At 37.0% G+C, this 23,642-nt stretch overlaps 3 protein-coding genes and 2 long non-coding RNA genes across 6 annotated transcripts; 2 read left to right on the plus strand and 3 right to left on the minus strand.

Moving 5' to 3' along the window:
- The first annotated feature begins 191 nt into the window (after positions 1 to 191).
- LOC138128720 (uncharacterized) lies at positions 192 to 1,793 on the plus strand. Its single transcript, XR_011158875.1, has 2 exons — positions 192 to 1,069; positions 1,227 to 1,793. It is a non-coding gene; the product is annotated as an uncharacterized lncRNA (long non-coding RNA).
- An 11,964-nt stretch (positions 1,794 to 13,757) lies between these two features.
- Positions 13,758 to 15,359, minus strand: LOC138129348 (retinaldehyde-binding protein 1-like). Its single transcript, XM_069045641.1, has 4 exons — positions 14,924 to 15,359; positions 14,296 to 14,479; positions 14,074 to 14,250; positions 13,758 to 14,024 (listed from the first exon to the last, which is right to left on the minus strand). The coding sequence occupies exons 1-4, from the start codon at positions 15,202 to 15,204 to the stop codon at positions 13,830 to 13,832; spliced, it is 837 nt and encodes a 278-aa protein (XP_068901742.1). The 5' UTR covers positions 15,205 to 15,359; the 3' UTR covers positions 13,758 to 13,829.
- A 1,362-nt stretch (positions 15,360 to 16,721) lies between these two features.
- LOC138129202 (uncharacterized) lies at positions 16,722 to 18,405 on the plus strand. The gene is made up of 2 exons (XR_011159151.1): positions 16,722 to 16,853; positions 16,934 to 18,405. It is a non-coding gene; the product is annotated as an uncharacterized lncRNA (long non-coding RNA).
- Positions 17,275 to 18,598, minus strand: LOC138129201 (alpha-tocopherol transfer protein-like). The gene is made up of 5 exons (XM_069045455.1): positions 18,443 to 18,598; positions 18,084 to 18,369; positions 17,845 to 18,028; positions 17,622 to 17,798; positions 17,275 to 17,570 (listed from the first exon to the last, which is right to left on the minus strand). Exons 2-5 carry the CDS (start codon positions 18,359 to 18,361, stop codon positions 17,382 to 17,384), a joined length of 828 nt encoding a protein of 275 aa, XP_068901556.1. The 5' UTR covers positions 18,362 to 18,369; positions 18,443 to 18,598; the 3' UTR covers positions 17,275 to 17,381.
- Positions 18,599 to 20,544: 1,946 nt separating this feature from the next.
- Positions 20,545 to 22,331, minus strand: LOC138129165 (retinaldehyde-binding protein 1-like). Of its 2 annotated transcripts, none has more exons than XM_069045417.1 (5): positions 22,177 to 22,331; positions 21,612 to 22,121; positions 21,059 to 21,242; positions 20,836 to 21,012; positions 20,545 to 20,783 (listed from the first exon to the last, which is right to left on the minus strand). In XM_069045417.1, the coding sequence occupies exons 2-5, from the start codon at positions 21,890 to 21,892 to the stop codon at positions 20,583 to 20,585; spliced, it is 843 nt and encodes a 280-aa protein (XP_068901518.1). In that variant the 5' UTR covers positions 21,893 to 22,121; positions 22,177 to 22,331; the 3' UTR covers positions 20,545 to 20,582. The 2 variants fall into 2 exon arrangements, with proteins under 2 accessions (XP_068901518.1, XP_068901519.1); XM_069045418.1 differs by having other exon boundaries at positions 21,612 to 21,939; positions 22,177 to 22,328.
- Between the last annotated feature and the right edge of the window lie 1,311 nt (positions 22,332 to 23,642).

A 23,642-nucleotide genomic window follows, 5' to 3' on the forward strand; every position in this document is an offset into this window, starting at 1 on the left:
CCGGACACGTTGAAATTATGACGAAGAACGAAACTCAAGAAAATTAAAATTTTGGACAGTCTTGCAATGAATATAAAATTATGACAATGCGGGAGTTTAGTAAATGGATAATACTTCGTGACTTAACCTAACCTAAATAGAAATGATTGACAGATGATGCACGAGACGATTTGCACTACCAACTGCATCAGTGTTGCTAATCCACTAATTTGTCACTCGGTACCATTATTGCAGTGATTAGTTTATTCATTGTTATGTATGGATTAGATGTCATAATGAATTAACAGGAATCCTTCCACATGTACAGTCGCGAGCAATAAATTTTGGTCGTCAATGTAATTCTTTGACGCAATGGAAAATGCTTCATTGTAAAACGGTCATAAACATCATAACCTATCATCATGTTGAATGGCATTAATCGTCAATTTTCCTCATTTTTTTTGACACTTTGTGGACATGGGCATAGTCACGCAGGATTTTTTTTCTAATTTGTGACAATCCAACCAAATTGTGAAATGACATTGACAACCAAAATTTATTGCTCGCGACAGTAGGTAATGTTACGATTTAAATTTCGCGGTAAATCGTAAAGGCGAGAACGTTCTAGAACATTCCAGAACGGGCTCTCGGACCCCGACTTCCGGTACCGGCCGCGTCAATTCGGCGAGAGGAGGGGAGAAATATATAAAGGTGGAACCGACACCATGTGAGAGGTTCCGTTCTCGACAAGTTCTCGACTAGTGCAGGTCAGAGGTTACGACCGATCCGTGTGTGAGTGTCGTGTTCGAAGGGGGAGATTAGGGGGTGTTTTTAGTGTGCAACAGGAGCTGGCGAACCCGTGGAGGAAGACCGAATCGGCTGGAAAATCATCTTAGAAGAATCCCAACCGAAACGTCGCGGCGGATAAAGGCTTCCTTCACGAGGGTCATCGACCCTACGCGCAAGCGGAGTAATTTCGTCACCCTGTTGGACCGGCGTCATCCCCAAGGACCCCTCCGGAGAGCAGGACCTCACACAGGACTGCCCCTGGCCGAGGAACCGAGTCCAGGAGCAACACGTATCTGGCAAGGTCCTCCAACGTCTTTCCTTTTGTAGTCCGCCATCTTGGCTCATTTCTTTTACATTAATCCACGTTATCAGACCGGGAGTGACCTCGCCAAAGACGACGCGCTCGCTGGCTCTCAACGTTTTTTTTTTATATATCATTTTATCACTTTGCCTTGTAGTTTTCCACTTTTTCACCGGGGCCCAAAACCGTACAGTTCACGCTTACCCCTAGGAAGTGTCGAGGGGAGGAAGGACCCCGAGGACTATCCGAGGATACGGACGGCGTGATTGACCAGCGGCGGAAGAAGGACTCGGAGGACCTTCCTCCAGCTCCGCTCTTCCTAGGACTCTTCTTTTAGATTCCAAGTCCCAGGCCCGGTGTAAGGGAAGTTTTTGTTAAATTTTCATCTTTAATTTGTGACTTGTTAATTAGAAGTTTAGCCTGGTAGTACCGGCACTTTTTGTGAATATCATTAGAGTTTAAGCGCCTTCAGCGTGTTATTTTTTTGAACCTTCAGTTCATCACCTACTTCGCATCCAACTTGTTAAGATTAGGCAGATCAATTTAGTATCAAGGCCCATATCATTAATTTGTTCATTATCGAGAATACCACTTGGTTTATATCCTAGATTCACCTTACATAGACAACTGTGTTTCGCCCGCAGCGGCATCTAAGTTGGTGTTTATTAATTAAGTGTCATATGTAAAGGCTGGGAGAACGACAAATTAAACTCCGTTATGATTACACCTGTGTTTCTGTCCAACACCTGATACAACACCGTGTTTGTGAAAGATCATTTCTATTTCCGACAGTCTTGCTCTCGAGACGTAAGTGTGTTTTGTGCAGGACCTGGAACCAATCAGTCTCCGTAATCGTTATTTAAATTTCCCCCGGTGAAGTTGGGAGATTTAAGTTTTCTCTTGTGGTCGTTGGAGGAGTAAGTTTTAAGAAAGAGAAAATAATAACGTAACAGTACCTTTTTATGTCTGGATTCTATGGTGTGTCTAGTTGTATTGTTGCATTACGTAGATCCAAAATAAATATAAATTACTTATTGCTTTTATTTGTTGTTGTTGCATTGCCTGTTATCTTTGAGCTTTGTCAACTGGTACTACATTAAAATGCGAAAACGTTGATCCATTCGTTTTATAAATACCAAAACAGGTATTGTTACTCGTAATAGTTATTTACGAACCAAGTGCGGGAAGACGATGTTCCCGCATGAGCGCATTTTTTAAAGCACGAGCGACGAAGGAACGAGTGCCTTTAATTAATGCGCGAATGAATGGAAGATATCTTCACACAAGTGGTTCGTACAATATTTTTTGTACGAAAATTAAATTAAAATTTTTTGTTTTAATACATTAAACATAAACGAACATAAAACCATATAGGCAGTGATCTTTGGTTATTGGAAACAATGGCTTCACTTGATATTTCAATTTTTGCAATTAATTTGTGAATTTTGTAGGAACAATTTTCAACGATTATAAATCTTTCCGTAATTTTTTAATGGAGGAAAACCCAGGGAAGTTGTATTTTATGAACTAAATTTTATTATAATCAAGACAGATATTTTTTTTGAATGCCTCAAAGGGCCAGTGTTTTTTGCAATTTTTACATCCGAGTCGACCGGGAAGCACTCGTTTCGGAGCGAGCGTTGGATGTTGGAAGCGTTGCTTTCAAAGCTATGAGTACAAAAACGTTTTTTGTTTGCTTCGATTTAAGAGTTGAAACCGGTTTGGTGAAAAACAAATAAAAATTACATTCTTATAAGCGTCTCAGTTTACACATTTATTGACATAAAAAAAAAAGTATCAATTAATTTTTAATAAAATATTATGTATTAAACAGGGTATTTCACGATCACGAGTGATAATAAGCCCGACGGAACTGAAAATGCAACCCACAATACATTTGCAAAGCTAACGTGGATGTTTGTTTTTTTATTTAAAAAACGTAAAACTCTGCAGTTTCGTAAATTTTGACATAAATGTCATATTCGCTTGATTAAATAAAATTGTGAAAAAACGAAGAGTTTTTGGGAAAAAGGGACTGGAACAAGAAAACGGATCTGAAGCAAAAGAAGAAAGAGGGTTTATGGAAAGAACGATGAAAAGAAAACAAAGAAAATGGAGAATTGTAACAATATACAGCAGAATTATGAAAGAAACAAAGAGAATAACAGAAGAGCGAGTAAAAGAGCAGGAAGAAGAAACTCTGGTGATTGGGGGGGATTTTAATGCAAGAATTGGGGGAAAAGGAAGACGGATGGAAGAAGAACAAGCAACAATAGAAAGAAGACCAACAAAAGATGGAATAGAAAACGCAGAAGGGAGAGAACTGATTAGCTTAGTAGAAGAAAGAGGGTGGGACGTTACATAATGGAAACTGCATAGGAGATGAGAAAGGGGAGTACACGTATATTGGAGCGAGAGGAGAGACAGTTATTGATTATGTTATGGTGAATAAAGAAGCATGGGAGAAAGAGTGGAGTCGGATCATATGCCATTGGAAGTGAAGACAAAAGGAAGAGAGCAAGAGAGAGGAAGTATGAAGGATGTTAAAAGAAAAATTGTGAAGAATATTTGGACGGAAGAAGGAACAGAAAAGTATAGAGCAAGAATTCGGGAGGCAAAATACGAAGAAGAAGAAATAAACGAAAAAGTGACGGAGCTGAACGAGAACGTAAAAAATGCAACAGAAAAAAAAAGAGATAGAGATAAGAGAGAAGATGGGGCTGTGGAAAAACGAGTGGTGGGATAAAGAATGCAGGGAAGGGAAGCAAGCAGCAAGAATGAAACTAAGAAATTGGAAAAAAGAAAAAGCAACGAAGGAAGAGTACAAGAGAACACGCAAGAGGTACAAATTAGTATGCAAAGAGAAGAAGGAAAAGAAACGGATGGAAGAAGAAATGACGATGAAGGGTATAAAGACGGAAGAAGAGGTGTGGAGATACATAAATAGGGAAAGAAAGAAAAAAGGAGAAATAGTGAGTGATAGAATTACTATGGAGGAATGGAGAAAATACTTCAGTGAGTTGTTGGGGGGTGAGGAAAACAGACAAGAAAAGGAAAAGAGACAACACAGAGTGGGAGAAATAGAAGAGATAACAAGAGAAGAATTAGAGCAACAAATGAGAAAACTGAAAAGGAAAAAGACAACGGGGAGGGACGGTATACAGAACAAATCGTGGATATATGGAACTGAAAGGGAAGTTGATAGGTTGTTAGAGATAATGAGTGTGGAAGGGAGAGGGCTTCCCCCAAGAGTGGAAGGAGGGGATAATATGCCCCATATATAAGAAAGGAGAAAAAGATACAGTCAGCAATTACAGGGGGATCACGCTACTAAATACGGCATATAAGGTATACGCGATGATTGTGGAAGAGAGACTGATGAAGGAAATGAATGAGCGGAGTGTGTTACCAGACGGGCAAGCGGGATTTAGGAAAGGTAGAGGGACTATGGACAATGTATATATCTTGAATCATATAATAGGAAATGAGATAAAAAAGAAGGGTAGCAAGATATATGCATTTTTTGTAGACCCCTGAAGGCGGCTTTTGATAATGCGAAAAGAGACTTACTGTGGGAATACTTGAGAAAGAAAGGGATAAATGAGCATCTGGTAACAAAAATAGAAGAGATATATGAAGAGACGATAAGTAGAGTGAGAGTGGATGGAAGAGTGAGTGAATGTTTCAAGACGTATAAGGGAGTAAGTCAAGGTTGCCCACTAAGCCCCAGCCTGTTTGCAGCGTTTATTGGAGATATAGAGGAGATGTTCAGGAAAGGGCAGGCAGGGGGGGTTGTGGTGGGCAAAGAAAAAGTGTGGTCTTTGGCATACGCGGATGATTTGGTGGTGCTAGCGAGAGAGGAGAAAGGTATGAAAGAAATGTTGGGAAGCATGGAGAAATATATGAGGAGGAAAAAGTTGACGGTGAATGTAGAGAAATCCAAGATGATGGTGTTTAGAAAGGGGGGTGGTAGGAGAAAAATAAATGAGTGGAGATGGGAAAAAGATAAAATTGAAGAAGTGAAAGAATTTAAGTATTTAGGTTATGCGATGAAAGAAAGAAACACAGCAGCAGCACATGTGAGAGAGTTAGTGAAAAAAGCAAATAAGATAATAGGAGCGGTATGGGGGATAGGAGAGAGAAAATTTGGACATGACTTTAGAAGGAGAATAATGATGTTTGATAGTCTGGTGAAAAGCGTGATGATGTATGGAGCGGAAATGTGGGGATGGAGAGAGCAAGAAGGGTTGGAAGGGGTGCAAGGAAAATATTTGAAATGGGTGCTATGAGTAGATAGAGAGACACCGGGATATACAGTGATGGAGGAAACAAAAAGGGATGGAATAAGAATAGAAGCAGGAAAGAGAGCAATAAGATTTGAGGAGAGAGTGATAGAGAGAGGAGAGTGTAGAATTTTGCAAGAGTGTCTGAAAGAAAAAAGAAAAGAAATAGGAAAAGGGGTATGGAAAGAGAGGGAGGCATATTTCGAAAGAAATGGGTATGTGGGAGCGGAGATAGAAAGAATGCGAGAGGGAGGCAGAGCAATGACAGATGAATTGGTGCAGAGAGACAGAGATGTGCAAGTGCAGGAAAGAAGAACGAGAATTAGGGAATCTAGGTACAATGGTAAGTATGAAAAAATAATAACGGAAGAACTACCAAAGTACCTAGGAAGAGAGAGTAGAAAGGAGAGAGTGACAATAGCAAGATTTAGGTGTGGAAATGAGGAGAGAGAGAATAAATATTGGAATGAGGATAGGATTAGAGTGTGCAGGATGTGTGGTCAAAAAAAGGAGACGATAGAGCATTTGTTGAATGAATGCGTAGAATTGAGAGAGAGAGATGAGAGTAGAGAAGAAATGTTGAATGAGGATGGAAGAGGGATCGAATGGATGAAGAATATTGAGTGGAGAAGGACAATATGTGGGGAGGGATAATTGCTAATTTGTTAATTGGTTATTGATTTGGAATCACTGTTTTATTTATTTAGTTAGATTAGTTTTTGGTTATTATATATTATATTAAGTTAGTGGAAATGTATAAGTTAGTGGAAATGTATTTTAAATCAGATTACTTTGTAAACCTGTATAGGTACCAAATATACATACATACATACATACGAAGAGTTTTTGGGAAAATGTTTATTGTCTGCATAAACGCGCAAAAGCAAAAGCATTTTTATTACATTCTCCTTAAATCACGATCATGTCTGTTTTCTCATCATTCGAATATATTTTAATCGGCGTATTTTACCTTTTTTTGTAAATGTCAGTTGTGACAAATAAAATTATTGGAAGCGAAACTATCATGGATTCATAATTTCATTTTAAAACAATACGATATTGAAAATAGCCACATTAATTTTGGAAATGTATTGTGGGTTGCATTTTCAATTCTGCCGGGTTCATTATCATTCGTGAAATACCCTGTATTATGTATCGAAGTAGACCATAATAGCTATTTATGCACCAAGGGCGTTACAACGATGATTACGCCCGGAGAACGATGAATCCAGCTCGAGGGCTTTAGCCCGAGAGATGGATATCGTTCGATGGGCGTAATTATTATTATTATTATTATTAATTTCATGCTCAACAGGAAAATCCCAATTAAAGAGCACGTATAATTTGACCTATACAAATTAAATATCCGACAAATCCAACGACTTTAACACTTCAATGCTACAGGAGAACAGATCAACGAGATCACCGACAGAGTTGGAAATATTGAGCATGTTGTTCAAAGGAGAAAATTTAAGAAAATCCGTTCTTGGAGTTGATAAATAAAATAAGTTCTTACTACGAGTAGTTATAGAATGCTTACCAACACAAAAATTAATCTGACTGAGCAGCGAACAGCAGTCAATCAAGTTATGAAGTATTTTGTACAAGAACAATAAATTCATTAATTTATTGCGTTCAGATAAACTTTTAAACGAGAAACGTTCTAATAAAATGGTCTGTGAATATCCAATAGGAGGATAGCGTCCATGCTCTCTGAAAGAATCTACGCTGCAAATGTTCAATACTAGCAATGTGAACAGCATGATGAGGAAACCAAACAATCGACGCATATTCAAGTTTACTTCTGACAAATGATTGAAATAAGTGTATTAATGTGGAGATATTAGAGAAATCTCTGGTATTCCTAATAATATAGCCATAGGTCTTCCAGGAATTTTTTATAACAGAGTTGATGTGGCCTGTAAAAGACAGCTTATTATCAAACAGTACTCCCAAGTCAGAAACCAATTCAGGTCTCTCCAAAACAGCACCATCAATATTACAATCAAATTCAATCTTTTGTTTTTTATTACTAAGAGTCATTACAACACATTTGGTTATATTTAACTGCACCAAGTGGAGATTAAATCAATATTATCCTGCAACCTGATACAATCACCAAATTCTCTAATAGACGTAAAAATCTTCATATCATCTGCGTACAGCAAACAGGATACTGAAAGATCCTCAATTATGTCATTAATAAAAATATTGAAGAGTAGCGGTCCCAACACAGATCCTTGAGACACACCAGAGGAGCAATCAAAAACATTAGAACGGTGTCCATGAACACTAACAAACTGTTTACGACCACTCAGGTAAGAATACAAAAAATTTACAAAGTTAGAAGAGCAACCTAATGTCTCCAGTTTTCTGACAAGGATTTCATGGTCCAGCCTATCAAAAGCTTTTGAAAAATCAGTATATATCACATCAGTTTGGAGGCCCAGATCCATTGAATTAGCTACATACTGTGTGAAAGTACATAAATTGGATATTGTTGACCTACCTCTCACAAAGCCATGTTGTGACTCTGAGATATAACTTTTAAAATGAAAAGACAAGTTATCTGATATTATGAATTCAAATACTTTAGAAAAATTACTACAGATAGAAACAGGCCGATAATTTTCAATACAACTGCGATCACCCTTCTTAAAAACCGGCACAACCCTTGCAGTTTTCCAAATTGCAGGAAACGCATTAGTCTTCAAACACAAGTTGAAAATCACTACCAAAGGAGAAACGAAAGCCTCAACACATTTACGGATTAGAAATGATGGGATCATATCAGGACCAGCTGTGAATTTCAACTTAAGTTTGGATATTGCATTCAAAACATCTTGTTCGTTAACAGCATTTAAGAAGAAATTACAAGATGTACTCCATTCTTCAACAGATGACTGAAGCTTTTTCACAATAAGCAGACTCAAAATAATTAGCAAAAGCTCCCGTAATCTCCTCAGCGCCAGAAACTTCCGCTCCCGAAAAAGTCATATTAAGAGGAATACCAGTACCGTTCTGTTTGAATTTGACGAATTGCCAGAACTTATTAGGATCTCTCTTTATGTCAGCCTCAGCTTTAGCAACATATTGATCATACTGCCTTTTAATATCACCTTTAATATCTCGACGTAACATTCTAAATTTCTCCAGATCACACAGTTTGCCAGATACCCTAAATTTCTTCAATATTCTGTGTTTCTACTTAATTTTTATAATAAGCTCATACGAAAACCAAGGCGGATAATTATGCCTACTTTTTCTTTTCTTTGGAACAATTAAGTCAAACAGCCCAACTAACTTATTGTGGAAACCATGACATGCCAAATCGACATCCTCATAGCTCTCAAGAAAAGATCAATCTATAAGAAGAAGTTCGTTACGCATCATCTCCATATCAACTGCCCTAAAATTAAAATTATCACCATCATCAACACCATAAATGAACTTCCTTATCTTGATTCTAACGTCAATGGATACCAAAAGAGATGGATGATGAGGATCCTCAGGGACAAGACCCTCCTCACCCCTGGTCACACTACAATGTAAATTTGACAGAACCAAATCGAGTAGCCGATCATTATCATTAGTAATAGAGTTATGCTGCTGAATAGATAACTCACTTAAAATATGAAAAATCGGAACTGCATTACCCCCTAGTTGATCTAAATTCAAAAAGGTAATGTATTCAGTGACATTAAAATCACCCAAGAAAATTATTTTAGAACCATGCAGAAACCGCAAGGAAAGGAAAGCATAAGAAAATTCATGATATCTATGCAAAGTCAGACCAGGAGGAATATATACAAGACAAATGTAGATAGTGGAGTTGACATTATTATTATTATTATTATTATTATTATTATTTAGTTAAGCTTGCCAACAGGTAATGACCTAATTACAGGCAAGCTATCATTAGTTAGGCAGTAAGTGGAATGAGTAGCAGCATGATACTACTCTCCCATTAGGAATCACACTTACTGCCAGCTTATATATATATTCTTGCTATATTAAGAGGCATATGTCAGGACAGACCTGAGTTCAGAGGGTCTTGTAAAGAATATGTCGATTTTATTGGAGTCAGCTTTGGTTGAACAGCTGTTAACCATCTGGTATAACGGTGACATTAGTAGAATATTTGTCCTCGCAGATCTTAGTTCAAAAACATCACATCTTCTACAATTAAAAGCAGGAACCTTAATAAGAAGCTTTGACAAAAGGTAGGGGCTGAGATAACCGCTTTTGAATTCAAACTAACCGCCAATAAAAGCTATAGAAGTACCGTCGGCGACCGCTTGGGGGCGGGGGTGAGAGTCGACAGGGGATGAACGGCCATGTTTTTTTTTGGGACACTTTGGTCTTGACCGCAGAGTAGTACCGAAGTACCGTGTATTTTTCTGTGTTTCAATTGTGCGATTTTAGTTGTTTTTTTATTGAACTGTGCTAAATGTTGCTGTCCAGCTTCTGCTTTGAACTAGGTATGTTTGCGGTACTAAAATTATGTCTGTTTCGCGCGAAATGTATTTTAACTATCATGATGGTTCGCACGTGGGTCGTTGATCTTCCCACCATATTGTATAAAATCCGCAATTATCTCGACCATCCCCATGTATCACGCTTTTAACATTTGTAAGCTTGTGAAGGAGAGTAAGGCCGCCTGGTCTAGTTTTGCAAATTTTATAAAATTGTACGGATCACGTTTTTTTTTTGTTGTCAAATCTGGTTTTACAATTCACTAACTTTCCTAAAAGAAAAGGGCACCAAGTTTTAGCGTGGGGTCTGTGGCTTTCACTTTTATATGAGCGCACTCCCTCATTTTTGATCCTTTTTAATTATTACGAGTGACGCAACACTTTAATCAAAATTTCAAAGTTTCCACTTTCCATCCCGGTAGCAACCAAATTTGTTTATATTTCAGGTGTCTCCGTGGGTTTTCCTTAGCTAGGGATCTACTACATTTAGTCCCGGGGCGCCCTCCATATTATTCAGGGCGCCCCCCCTTGTCGATGATCCGGCTCTAGTATGCTAGGGTCGACCGGACTATGTTTTTTTATTTTTATGTATGTGTTAATGGTTGTTACCATTTTTCCATCCCAATTTGAAAGTGTTCTTAGATCGCTCTGTCAACAAATATTTGTCGCGTTTCTTTTTTTGTTTGCTTTTTCCAGTTTGCTGTAAATGTAAATTCTTGACCTTACCGCGAGGGTCTCTCTCTGTTTGAGGGGTTTTGTTTCCTCTAACCTCCAACCGTTGAACACGGCCTCGCGGTCCTCATAAAATTTGCACCCCAAGGGAGACCCAAAAACCTAACGCTTGGCAGGACTTGTTGAATGCTGGGTTATACCCGAGCTCCATGGCACACTTCCGGAAATGTGATCAGGTCTATTTTCCCTGAGTCTGTGTAGCCTGACAAGCGCGTTTTGTTTTTCTTTTGCTTTGGAAAAGTCATGTTCACTTCAACCGATGAACTTAAGAGTACCTCAATTTGTTGACGTAACGTAAAGCAGTTAGGACTTTTCCCTTAGCACTAAATCACGGGTAGGCGGGAAATGTTAAAGTCGTAAGGATAGGTGCCACAGACCATCGGACCACACAAAGCCACTCGCTCCTTCTATAGCGTATCTGCCGCACATTGTAAATTAACTTGAAAAAAAAAAAGAAAAACATGCTAAAGTTCTCGTCTAGTGCTCGCTCTCGCTCGAACGGTCCGAAGTAACTGCATTGTTTGTAATGTACATGACCCCTCTGTTTTTCCTGAATTTTAGATTGTGTTGTTTATGAAATCAGGTTTGCTCAATTTTCAATAACTGTCCCTTCCACGTTGTCACTTCGGATTTGTTCGTATTTTCAGGAGAGGTTTTAGCGGAGCCTCATTCGGGGGTCTGGGAGAATGGCCAGAGCTCACCATTTTCCTAGAGTCCTAAATGAGTAGTCTTCTCACATTTGGGGAGACTTGGGTGCCCTCTCCCGAGACGTTTATTATTCATTAATCCCGGCGTTAACAAAAATCATAATTTTGAATAAATAGCTGGTTAAAATGATCGTGGTGTTTTATTTGCACTCTTCTGTGTGGTTCACAAACCCTGTTGGAACGAACCTAGTAATGTTTAATTTGTATAAAAAAAAACACAACGTAGGGAAATTAATTAGGTACGATCACACGCTCTTGGCCATTTTTGAATTTCGCGGGTTTTATTTTTCATTGCGTATGTTGGTAGAAACTAAAATGAGATGGCCGCTTGGTGGGAATTTTAAATTACCCACTTGGTTCATCACAGGGCATTCAACAGAAAAGCTGAGGACATCCGACAGAAATTTGATTTTAGCAAAATCCCGTCTACTCGCCAATGAATGAAGCTGAACACATTCTAAAAGGGTTTCCTGCTGAAGTCCCCTAGGTGGGTATTGACCAGTTTCATTAAATACCAAAAATTTAGCAAAATGTCTTTGAATCTTCTCCAAGGCCCAGGTGTGGTTATTGTATATTGGTGACCAAACAATACCAGCATACTCCAATTTGCATCGCACATAAGCCTTATAAAGCGATACAATTGCCTCAGCACTATGGAATAATCTCCTGTTACGAAGAACAAAACCCAGAGATTTGTAGGCAGCAGATGTCACATATTCAATATGATTGCGAAAAGTGAGACCACAATCGAACACAACTCCAAGATCTTAACACAAATGAAATCAATTTCCGGTAAATTATCAAAGGCTAAATCTACATCCATCAGCTTCACTGACAATGTAGATCTAGCAGCCAGAGCAACACCACCACCTCTGGACTGAAAAGTTCTACTAAAATTACGATCCTTTCTGAATACAATATAATCAGAGGAAAACAATTCGGTAGATAATACATCGTCTTTTAACCATGTTTCCGTCACAGCAACCACGTCAACATCAAGAACAGATACAGCATTATAAAATTGCACCAATTTGGTGTTAAGGCCACGTACATTTTGATAAAATATTGATAAAGTGTCTATTATTTTATCACACTGATTGGAAGAAAGATTAGTTAGTCACTTATTAGAGCTATCACCAGCCACAGAGTGCTGTCCATCAGAAATTTTGCTCACAGGCAGCTCAGTTGTGATGCCAAACAGATTTTCTTTGAACTTCGCTGTGGCAAGTTTAAAAGCAAAACATTTCTCATGCTCAAATGTTGCATGATTACAGTCAATATCTAATTTTTGCGACATGCGAATGTTCTTACAGTTTCGGCATCATTCGGTGACGCCGTGGTGCATACAAGATTTTATTTTTCACTATACGTGTTCTTAAAAAAAAAAATCGGCATCTTTGCAATTTTGAATTAATGAGGGCGTTATGAATTCATAACGCCCGCTTATTCTTATTACGCCCTGTATTATTCCCCGGTTGTTATGGACATGTTTACGTATTTCGTATCCTAGGAGTTATCATGCAATTATACTAAAGTGAAAAATAAACTTCTATAATGCATCCATTTTTGTAATGACGAACTAACTGGAACTTTTTTTTTGTTAGATTTTTTTACAAAATAAATGAAAATTAGACAGTTGGCAATGATTTAAATTGTCATATTTTTGTCACTGCCAAAATGAATGAATTTTCAAAACGGAGTAAAGCATCAATAAGCAAGCAGACGAAGCAGTACATTTTAAAGGCTTTCAACAAAATAAAAGAAATTACTGATGGAGATAATGAAAACGTAAGTACGAAAAGTACAAAATTGTAGAAGCAATGACGGATATTTTTTCGGTAAATTATAATCTAAGAGTACACTTACACGGGCCGCTAACGCCGGTTTTATTTAAACCGGTGTTGTTAACACCGGTGTTAATTAACGTGTAAATGGGATTCAACGCCGGTTTTACTAAAACCGGTTTACTAACGTTACACCACTTCCCCAACAGGCGTGACGTTACTAAGCGGGTGTAAAATGTACGTGTAAATGGCCACCTTTGCTTAACACCGGTTTTGAAGCAGGCCTGCCAACACAAGCACAGTTGTCGTTAGCAACCGCTCAACAACAAGCACCGACCGCCATCGCCGATCTCGAAGCATTTCGGTTGGTCACACTGCGAAGAGGTTTTAGCTCACACCACGCCAACACCGATGTAGATTTTAACGCCTGTACAACACCTCTTGTGTAACGCCCGTTTTAAACCAGTTTTAACAACACCGGTTTTAAATAACACCGGCGTTAGCGGCCCGTGTAAATGTACTCAATGTTTTCTGCTCATTGGTCAATACCACTTTTGTCATTTTTTATAAATTGAGAAGATAAGCTGTAGCGGTTTAACAAACCCAAATGTCAAATTTTTGACGTTAAAAATGTGACATTTGTGAGACAAAATCGAATAAAAATCTCTGCAAACACTAGAACATACGTGAAAAATGTAAACAAGACATTGATGACAATTTTTTAAACTGTACTGTATTATTTTTTTAAACCTAAATAAATTTTCTTGAAATTTAACTATTCAAGTGGTATTTAGACTTCTTAGTTCTTCCTCCATCTTGTAAAATTCTTTCAACTCTCGGAATTGCTCCTTTGTCTTTTTGTTCAACTCATCGACACTCGGTAAATCTCCTCCACAGTCTTTGGGTAAACTAGAAGCCGGTACGTACTTTTCAAAAAACTCCTCCATATTGATCCCAGGTAAATGAGTCTTAACCTAAAACAAACGTTAAAATATCTTGTCTTCACAACCACTTAGCTCCCACAGTTTCCATTAATTCACTTTTCATAAACATTTTAGCCACCCTAATCGCTTTGTCAACGACAAAACTTGTATTCAGAATGTGAATCGCTTGTATTTTCAACGGAATGGCTTGTTGGATGAAGTCCATGTACGTTTTAACCATGCCGATTTTAAGACACGTCAGGTGCATCCAATCTGCCTAAAATAGTTTTTCGAAATGGAATAACAAAATTGGATTGTGTACCTGTCCCAAGTCCAACACTACGATCATGTCAGATGGAGGATTGTATTGTTGACTAACGTCCACGAGCATATTAGCAATTTTGAATGTAGAGGCTAAGCTAAAATTACGATAGTCGCTATCAACTAATTTAAAAAAATGTATGACTGTTTTGCTTTCCATGTTGGCGTGAATGTTGCAAGATGCTCTGAAATGAAAATATGAGTCACTTTTAGAAACTTGAACCTTCTGAAGTTTACTCAAATGTCACATTTTGTTTGTTGAATTAGGTTATGTTTTTCAAAGTTTGAGGTTATAAATAGCGCCAATATCTCTCTACAGTGGATTATTGTCAGTTTTACCAATTTGCAATAGAAGAATACTCAGACATCGCGGGAAATTCATTTTGATAGGTCCGCATGTCAGTCACTTTAGTGAGGGAAATCAAACAGTGTATCCAACGTTAAGAAAATAAATCATGGCCTCCCATCATGCCAAAACAACGTGAACGATGTTTACGACCGATTAAAATATTATAATATAAAAATTGTTATTAAAATCAAGCCCTAACCCACCACACTCCAAGTGACACGGCATTCAGGCCGGATTTATTTATAATTTCTCTTAATTTACCTAATTAGTGCACACTCACATAACGTTTGTCGCTTTCTTTAGTTCATCTCCATCCACGTCTCTGTCATTGAATATTTCTGGAGCACTATTTTTAATCCTGAAATAAGCCTGGATCGTGTTCTTTGTCTCGAATACATTATTTAGACACGACAAGAGAAACAAAGTGATGAACTCATCCTGCAGCTCTGGCAAGGATGTCGTCGACAGCCAAACTTTGATCTCATCCAAAGCCGATTGAGTTGTCCTTCCTTCTTCGATAATTGTTTTCGCCTGGAATATGTAGGGTAGGTTCACTTTCATCTTATCTTTGTTTGCGCTTCTTGTGTTCTTCTTTACATGACAATGTACTTGGCACTGCGACACAGTTTATTGTTCTTTGATTCGTTGTAAAATTATTTAAATGAGAACTGGTTTCTGAAGGTTGGATCAGTACACCTCAAATTACATAAAAACATGAATGCAAATAACGACCGAATAAGTATTTGGACCATCCATAGATCAGGATGAGACAAAAAAAGTTAAAATATTAGAATAACGTTGTACAAGTACCGAGCGATCCAAAAGTCTTTCTGTCAAGTGGGCCATGACGGTGGAAACGAATGTCGTCCGTACCTTTGATTTTTTTTATTTGACATCTTTTTATTTTATGGTGTAATAATAATAATAATGTCATGGCTCACTAGTTAGAAAGACTTTTGGATCGCGTCGTATATTTAATTATTTCCGAGATTATTTCAAAATGTTTAACTACTTAATTATCTTGACTGCACTGTAGTAATATTTATATACTCGTAATGAAAAATATAAAATTCTTTTAATTGTTAGCAGTGAGCAACATAAAGGTCAAATCATTTATTAATAAATTACATATACGTAGTGATTCACTTGTATCGGGCGTTCAAATGAAATCCTGGATTGGGAGGGGTTGTTTTACATTAAAAATTGAACAACTAACGATTCCTATTCTCGAAGCAAATATCGAAAGGCCCCCTTTGGTGAAAACAAACATGTTCAATCATGTGCCGATTAAACATATACAAATGTCATTCGTTGAAAGGGCGGGAAATTCAAACCTTACACTGTTCCAAATGTTTTACTTTTTCCAACGCCTACTCAGCCCATTTACTTAGATATAATTTTGTTAACTCTTAGTGATTCTGTGAATCCGATATTTACTAATTGAGTATCATTTTGTTTAATATATCATTTTATTTTGAAAATATTTTTTTCGGCGTCCACCTAGATCATGAAAATGGCATTTCCCTGTCTTGGCAAGAAAATCGAAACACAGGAATTTTTAATGAAAGATTTTAGGTTGGCGGCACTGAGTGTCATGTGGAATTTTTGTACAATTTGTATCCTTGTACATTGTACATTGTGTACAGCAGAACTCGAATTAGTAGAGGCAGAGGGGGTTATCAGACTTACGGGCGGGCGGCCACCAGGTCGACAACTGGCAACGGGTTAAGAATAACAGAGAGGAAGACGACGGTTTTGAATATTTAAGGAATTGATAGACTCTTGTGGTGTCACAATCGCTTCTTGGATCTTTTATGTTGCCAATCGAAGAAAAATAAATTCCCGATCGGGTAATTTTTGCTGTCGGCCGAAAATTTTTTGTGTATTACACGGCTAGAAAATAATTATTATCATTGCTTATGTGTTTTTTATGACTTACATATGTTGTTACATTTATTGTTATATTTATTCCCTTGCATAGAAAATGCAATCTTATTTATCAACTAATCATACTTTTAAATTTTATTTTATTGTTGTTCACCTTGTATTATAAAAACTTCATTACATAGTTTTACTCAAACGTTCCTGCTATTAGTGTTTTCACATTTTTATCAAATTCTTAATGAGTAATGTATGTAGAAATTTTAACAGAAGTGGAATAAATATTTAACTAAAACTAAGGAAAAAGAGAAATACTGAAAATTGATCAGGTAATGGTAAAAATGAGAAATAAGTTTCAATGTCTAAAATTTGCTTTTCAATAAAAGTTTAAATAAAGGTAAAATTTCAGGGTTTAAGAAACGTAGAAGGAAATTTTCCATTTGTTTCAAAAACATGGAAATGGAAGAAAAGCGAAAGAAGAGAAAATAAAAGAAGACATGAGAAAGAGGAAAGAAAAATATTGGATTTTTTGAAATTGCAACAGAATCCAACAGGAGTAAAGTACTGTAATTATTTACATAAGAGTCCTCTTTTGTCAAATGTTTTGTTTTTAACAAAGCTTGTTGCTTGTTGCCCTAACATTTGACGAGAAAAACTTTACCAACAACATTCTAGTGTTACAGCTCAAAGTTAACTAACAAGACATGAAGAAGACATTTGTCGGAGGAAAAAATCTCTAGAAAACCGCCATTGTTCAATTTTAAATAATTTATTTGTACCCAGTTTTCCAACACCACCTTCACATGTAATTAACAATTCATACACATTTCCTGCATTTTGATCTCCACTGGCCACTTTTAACTAAGATTTCTGAGATTCTCCTCTTCTTTAAAAAAGCCTTTAAGTTCCCTAAACTGTTCCATGGTCCTTTCGTTCAATTCCTGGACACTGGGTAAATCCCCTCCACACTCTTTGGGCAAGCACTTCGCTGGCACACAATCCTTGTAAAACTGGTCCATGTCAGCCTCCGGTGGGTGCGTTTTTGTCTAAAATGATAAATAAAACACCCCATATTGTCACTTGTCACGACTTCGTACAACTGTCAGTAAATCGCTTTTCATGAACAATTTGCAAGCGGCTAAAATTTTCTCAGACACGTAATTTGCATTCAGAATGTGAATGGCTTTTATTTTGGCAGGGATTCCTTCTTGCAGGAACTCAAAGTACGTTCTCATCATCCCGATTTTGACACATGTGAGGTGCATCAGACCAAGCTGCAAATCTGTCTGTTTAAGAGGTAGGAAGTGCTACTGGACTTACTCCTTTCATGTCTGCCACTACGATTATCTCGTTGGGAGGATCATGCCTCTGAGTGATGTCAGTGAGCATAACGCTGAGTTTAAACACAGATGTCATGTCAAAATTACGATAGTTATTGTCCATCAATTTAAAGAAATGGATTGCTACGTTGTTCTCCATTCTTGTGGGGATGCTACAGTAAGCCCTGCAACGCCCTCTCTAAACTCTTGTTAACAATATTTAGTCATTACTTTACTTACATTACTTTCATAGCTTTCATCACGTCATCATCACTGTCAATGTCTCTGTGATTGAAAATATGTGGAGCAGTCTTCTTAATCCTGAAATAAGCTTCGATCGTGTTTTTTGTGTGTGACGCGTGGTTTTGACACGACAGAAGAAACAGAGTGATAAATTCGTCTTGTAATACTGGTAGAGATGTTGTTTTTAACAAATCTTTTACTTCATCAATTGCTGACTGTGTTGTTCTTCCTTCGTGGATGATAGTTTCGACTTTAAATTTGTACTGTAGAGTCATTTTTGTGCCTAAAAGAATTAAAGCAAATTAGAAGTTGTACCCAATTTACCTGCTTAGTAGTTCCCAAGCAAAAAATATTACGTGATTCGAAAACGAATTTACCAAGCTTCGTCTTTGCTACAAATGTAATAAATATAGAATAAAGTTAGTTTTATGTTCTTTAAATTGGATCGAATAGTAAAAATAAACAAATTAAAATTGATGTATTCTCAACAACTCCCTTATCGTTATCGTCTTGATAACTACAACTGATAAACTTTAACATTTGTGATAAATTATCGCAACGAGCAAAATCAAATTGTTTAATTAGTTTTTGATTTTAGAAAAAGAATAGAGATAGACGAAGGAGATTAGACAAATATTCAAATTTACGAAGACAAAGAGTCTTCTGAAAGACTAAATCAAAAACGTTTGAAACAAAATTGAATAAATAGAAGCATTTCTGATGGCTCTTGCAATTTCTCTAATTTACTTTTTCATTTCTTCACTATATTCATTGTATCGAGCGTTCAAAAAATTTGCGGTTAGGCTGGCTTTGACTTTCTTGTTCTTCTGCAAATGCCACGAGGTGTTGCAAAATTGTGCTCCCAGAGTTTCATCGTAAGTACAATTGCCGGCAATAAAAACTAGCTTTTCTGTTACGTCAAAATCCAAATGTGTAATTAATGCTTTAATGACACTGACATTTAAATGATGGTCAACTTTTTTTACCGGCTACCATACTATAATTAATTCAAAAATGGCCTGACTCGGTATTGCATTAATTACCTTAAAATACCGGGTGATTTTAAATGATTGTGACTTTTTTTCTTAAGTTGGGAACATTTTTCATAAATTATTTTGGCAAACTGGATACCTTAATCAACATATTGGCGTACGTACGCCATTTTGACATTTTATGTATTAATAAATTGTGTCAAATAGGCGAGGATGCCTATGTTTATATCAACTATCACATTAAAAAGCAGAATAATCAACAATAATATTACCAACCTATGAAAAAAAGTCACATTCATTTAAAATCACGCGGTACAAGTTATTTAACATACAGTTTAAATAATGGCATATAATTTACATCTGTGACAAATTATAAAATCAGGATTTCAATATTTTTATTTTTTTTACGGATATTAGTTATTACTACTTGGATCATTTTTTTTAATCTAGAAGCCCCTTGTTTCTAGGCAACCAATTAATCACATCCGCTAGTGCCAATAGAAATGCACACGAAGAAGGGGTCAAGTTACAAAGTAAAAATTTTCACTGTTTATTTGTCTTAAATAAAGAAGTGATTCACTTTGGAAAAAAACAGAAATTAATGAATTGATAATTTGTCATTGTGTTGTGCGTTCGGTCCCAAGTTTCATATAAATAGCTGACGCCCGGTCCTGCAAACCGCACAGAACATCGTGGCCGAGCGCTTGGCGCGCCGCTTTGCATTCAGGAGGTCCCGGGTTCGAATCCGGGGGCCGGTCGCGTGATCTGGTGTGGGTTTTTTCAGGAATTTTCCCACACCATCAACATCTATATGAGCACAGGTGGTCCATATCAGAGATAAAGCGAATGCTGGGTAAAGTATTCACCCCTCAGTACCTACCACCTTCCTTCCGCACCCTTCTTCACCGTACCCATCCCGAATCTTCCCGTCATCGTTGCTGAGAAGGCGTTGGAAAGCCTCAGTAGCCCGCCCCGCCCTTTCCTCGGAGGAATGAAAAATTGCACCTTTGCTTGTAAATGGTCACTTCGTAATCTGATCTAAGATGAGAAGGTTGTTTTATTTCGTTCTCCTCTCCCCTGAACAAATGACTCGTTGCAGAGCCTGACGGTCCAGGTGCTACCGATTGGCATTGTTGGCGATTAATACTTTATGGTTTCGCAGAACGTACAGACTATTCTGACACTCCAATTTAAAAAATCACTGATAACCAGTGCTTATCTTTTTCAGGACAACTCTTACGTTTTTTTGTTCTGTTGTTTTTATCAACTCCTAAGATATGGATAGCTATTTGGTAAAAATTTCGACCTTGTAACTTCATTCCTTATGGGTGGTGCGTTTTTATTGGCACGTAGTGTATAGATAATATAAGTACACCATGTCTGTGATGCGGCAAATCTACACAACCCACTGTTAGACCACCGTGCCTGCTTATTCTTGACGATTTCTCAGTATTTAAACCACAAAACAGTTTGTAAAAATATTTATTGCCTTACAAATACATTTTTAAGCGTCATATAAATTTAGAGTTCTCAGTTTTTCTTCCATCTTGTAAAATTCTTTCAAATTTCGAAATTGCTCAATCGTCTTTTTATTCAATTCCTTAATACTTGGTAAATCTCCTCCACAGTCCACCGGCAAACAACCAGAAGGTACGTATTTTTTATAAAACTCTTGCATATCGATCCCAGGTAAATGAGTTTTCACCTAAAACACAAATTAAAAGACTTTATCTTTTGTAATCATTTCAGTCTCGCACAATTCCCATTAGATCACTTTTCATGAACATTCTCGCCACCGCTATCGCCTTGTCGACGGCAAAACTTGTATTTAGAATGTGAATCGCTTGTATTTTCAAAGGAATGGCTTGTTGGATGAAGTCCATGTACGTTTTAACCATGCCGATTTTAAGACACGTGAGGTGCATCAAACCAGCCTAAAAATAGTTTGTCAGAATTGAACATCTAAAGGTGATTGTGTACCTGTTCCATGTCCAACACCACGATCATACCAGATGGGGGATCGTACCTTTGGCTAACGTCCACCAACATGCAAGCAAGTTTTAATGTGGAAGCCAGGCTAAAATTACGATAGTCGCTATCCACTAGTTTAAAAAAATGTATGTCAGTTTTGTTCTTGGTGTCGGCGCGGATGCTGCAACATGCCCTGGAATGAAAAATAATTCGTTTTAATGAAGAAGGAAGATCAAAATACAACTAGTGTCTTAGTTTCAGCTTTAAAAGCGAATTAAAAAGTAGCTGCCCATGTGGCGTGTAGTTAACTATAGTCGGCGCGGCGACTCACTGGAGTAATAAACTGGCGTGATCGTCACGTGATTTTCGGGGGATGGTTTCCTATTGGGTAAAGGACGCGCGTTAAGAAGTATAGTGCAGCTCAAAACTAAAATTTGGCGAGGCAGTGTAAACCAGGCTTTTCACGAACTATCACGTGAACATCTTGTGATTACTCCAGTGGTTCGTCGCGTCAACTATAGCTCTTTTATTATCGACGATGTAGATAGACACGTGAACTCACACAACGCTTGTCGCCTTCTTCAGTTCATCCCCGTCCACGTCTCTCTCACTGAATATTTCTGGAGCCTCCTGTTTGATCTTGAAATAAGCTTGGATGGCGTTTCTTGTGTTCGATATATTATTTCTACATGACAAGAGAAACAAAGCGATGAACTCATCCTGCAACTCTGGTAACGATGTGGTTGTCAGCCAAACTCTGACTTCATCTAAAGCCAACTGAGTTGTCCTTCCACTTTCGATTAAGGTCTTAACATTAAATTTATACGGGAGTTCTACTTTCATCGTATCTTCATTTGGTTCTTCCTTTCTTGAGGAACCACCTCGCACTGCTGCACTTACAGTTCTTTATCGACAATTATATTACTTGGGCAATTATGTATGTTTAACCAATTACTTTAACTGCTTTTTAGAAACATTAAATGTTGATCAATACGCAGTTATTAATTTTATAATAAAACATGTGAAACTGTTTTAATTGGGAGTAAGAAACTATAGAGAAAAGTAGGCTAACCTACATAAACAAATTTGCAAAAAATTTCCTTTCGAAAAAATAATTCTTTTCTTACCTGAATCGGCTTTCTACGTTTATCTGTCGTACTATTTCAATCAACTACACACGCTATAATTTTTTGCACTTCTAAGCCGATAAATGTGTAATTGGATCGCATTTCTCTTAGCGCAGTATTTACTTAAGTTGCTTCATTCGGTAGAATTTTGCTTATCGCTTCTATAAATCAACGGTATTTGGCAATTTAATTTTATCAATTCTGCTTAGAACTTGTTGAGAAATTGTGCGAATCGGAAGTTTACTAACCCAGTTTCCACAATTAAGAGCAATTGATTCATTTTTGTTTAGTACATAATAATGTAAATGTTTTCAATGTTTTTGTTACCCTATTACTTTTACTATTTTGATGAACTATTGTTTCATAATATTTATTTATTTGCATATCTGTTCTTTCCCTATTTTTGTAAAGTCGATTATCACAGTTGTATTAAAAAAAAAATTATCAGAAGTTTGTTTCAAAACGTGGAAGTAGAAAGAGATCACAAGAATAGAAAATAAGTGAAGAAAGAAGAAGAAACATTTCTGAAAAATAGTAACAGAATGCAACAGAGATAAAATACAAAATGAAAAAGGAAGTGATGGAAGTACGCCGTAAAGAAATATTATAGAAACACAAGGTTATTAGCTAGAAAAGGAAGATATACAAAAAAAAGGAGATAACAAATACAAAATAACACTAAATAATAAAAAATGAAGAACTGATGTACCTATTAACACATTTTTTAGGCACCCTTAATGAAAACGGTAATTTTACGTACTCACAAGCGGACGAAAAGTAACTCTTTTTCGGACGCACTTTTTCGGACGCACTTTTTCGGACGCTTACCGTGGGGCCATCTGTTGGTCTGTTTAGTAAGTTAGCAACGAAAAACTGACAAAACCACCATAAATCATGTAAATAATTGTATTGGAAATAGTAAATTTCCAGTTTTGTTGGTAAACTCAACAAATACTATAAAAAAATTGTTCATAGATATGTAGATATAAATAAATTTATCTGTGTAACTACATATTTGAAAAAAGTTGATATCTACAAATTAAATTTGTAATTTTTCCAATGATGTCTTTTGTTTTGTAGTTCATGCGGTCGCCTAAAAAATTTAATGTGCACCTCTGCCAAAAAGTGCTCTTTGTCCTCGCCTGTTTTAAGCCTCGGCTGTGCCTCGGCGAGAAAACTAAGACTCGGTTGGACAGGTTCACAACCATCAAAAGGGTAATTAGCAGAGTCACTAGGACTTTCTTACATTGCAGCAATGGTGTCAGATGGTATAGAGTGGTCTCCATACTCACCAGACCTGAACTCGATGAACTACAGCGTATAGTAAGTTTTTGAGAGCTTCTACTAAACTCTCTAAGATTCTGGACTCGCTACAAGAATATCTAGGAAATAACTCTACTTCTTTAGTAAACTACCAGATTTTAACTTTTATTACCTAATTTATTTATAAGCCCAGTACACTAAGA

Source organism: Tenebrio molitor, chromosome 4 (assembly GCF_963966145.1).
Source record: "Tenebrio molitor chromosome 4, icTenMoli1.1, whole genome shotgun sequence".
Taxonomy (NCBI): domain Eukaryota; kingdom Metazoa; phylum Arthropoda; class Insecta; order Coleoptera; family Tenebrionidae; genus Tenebrio; species Tenebrio molitor.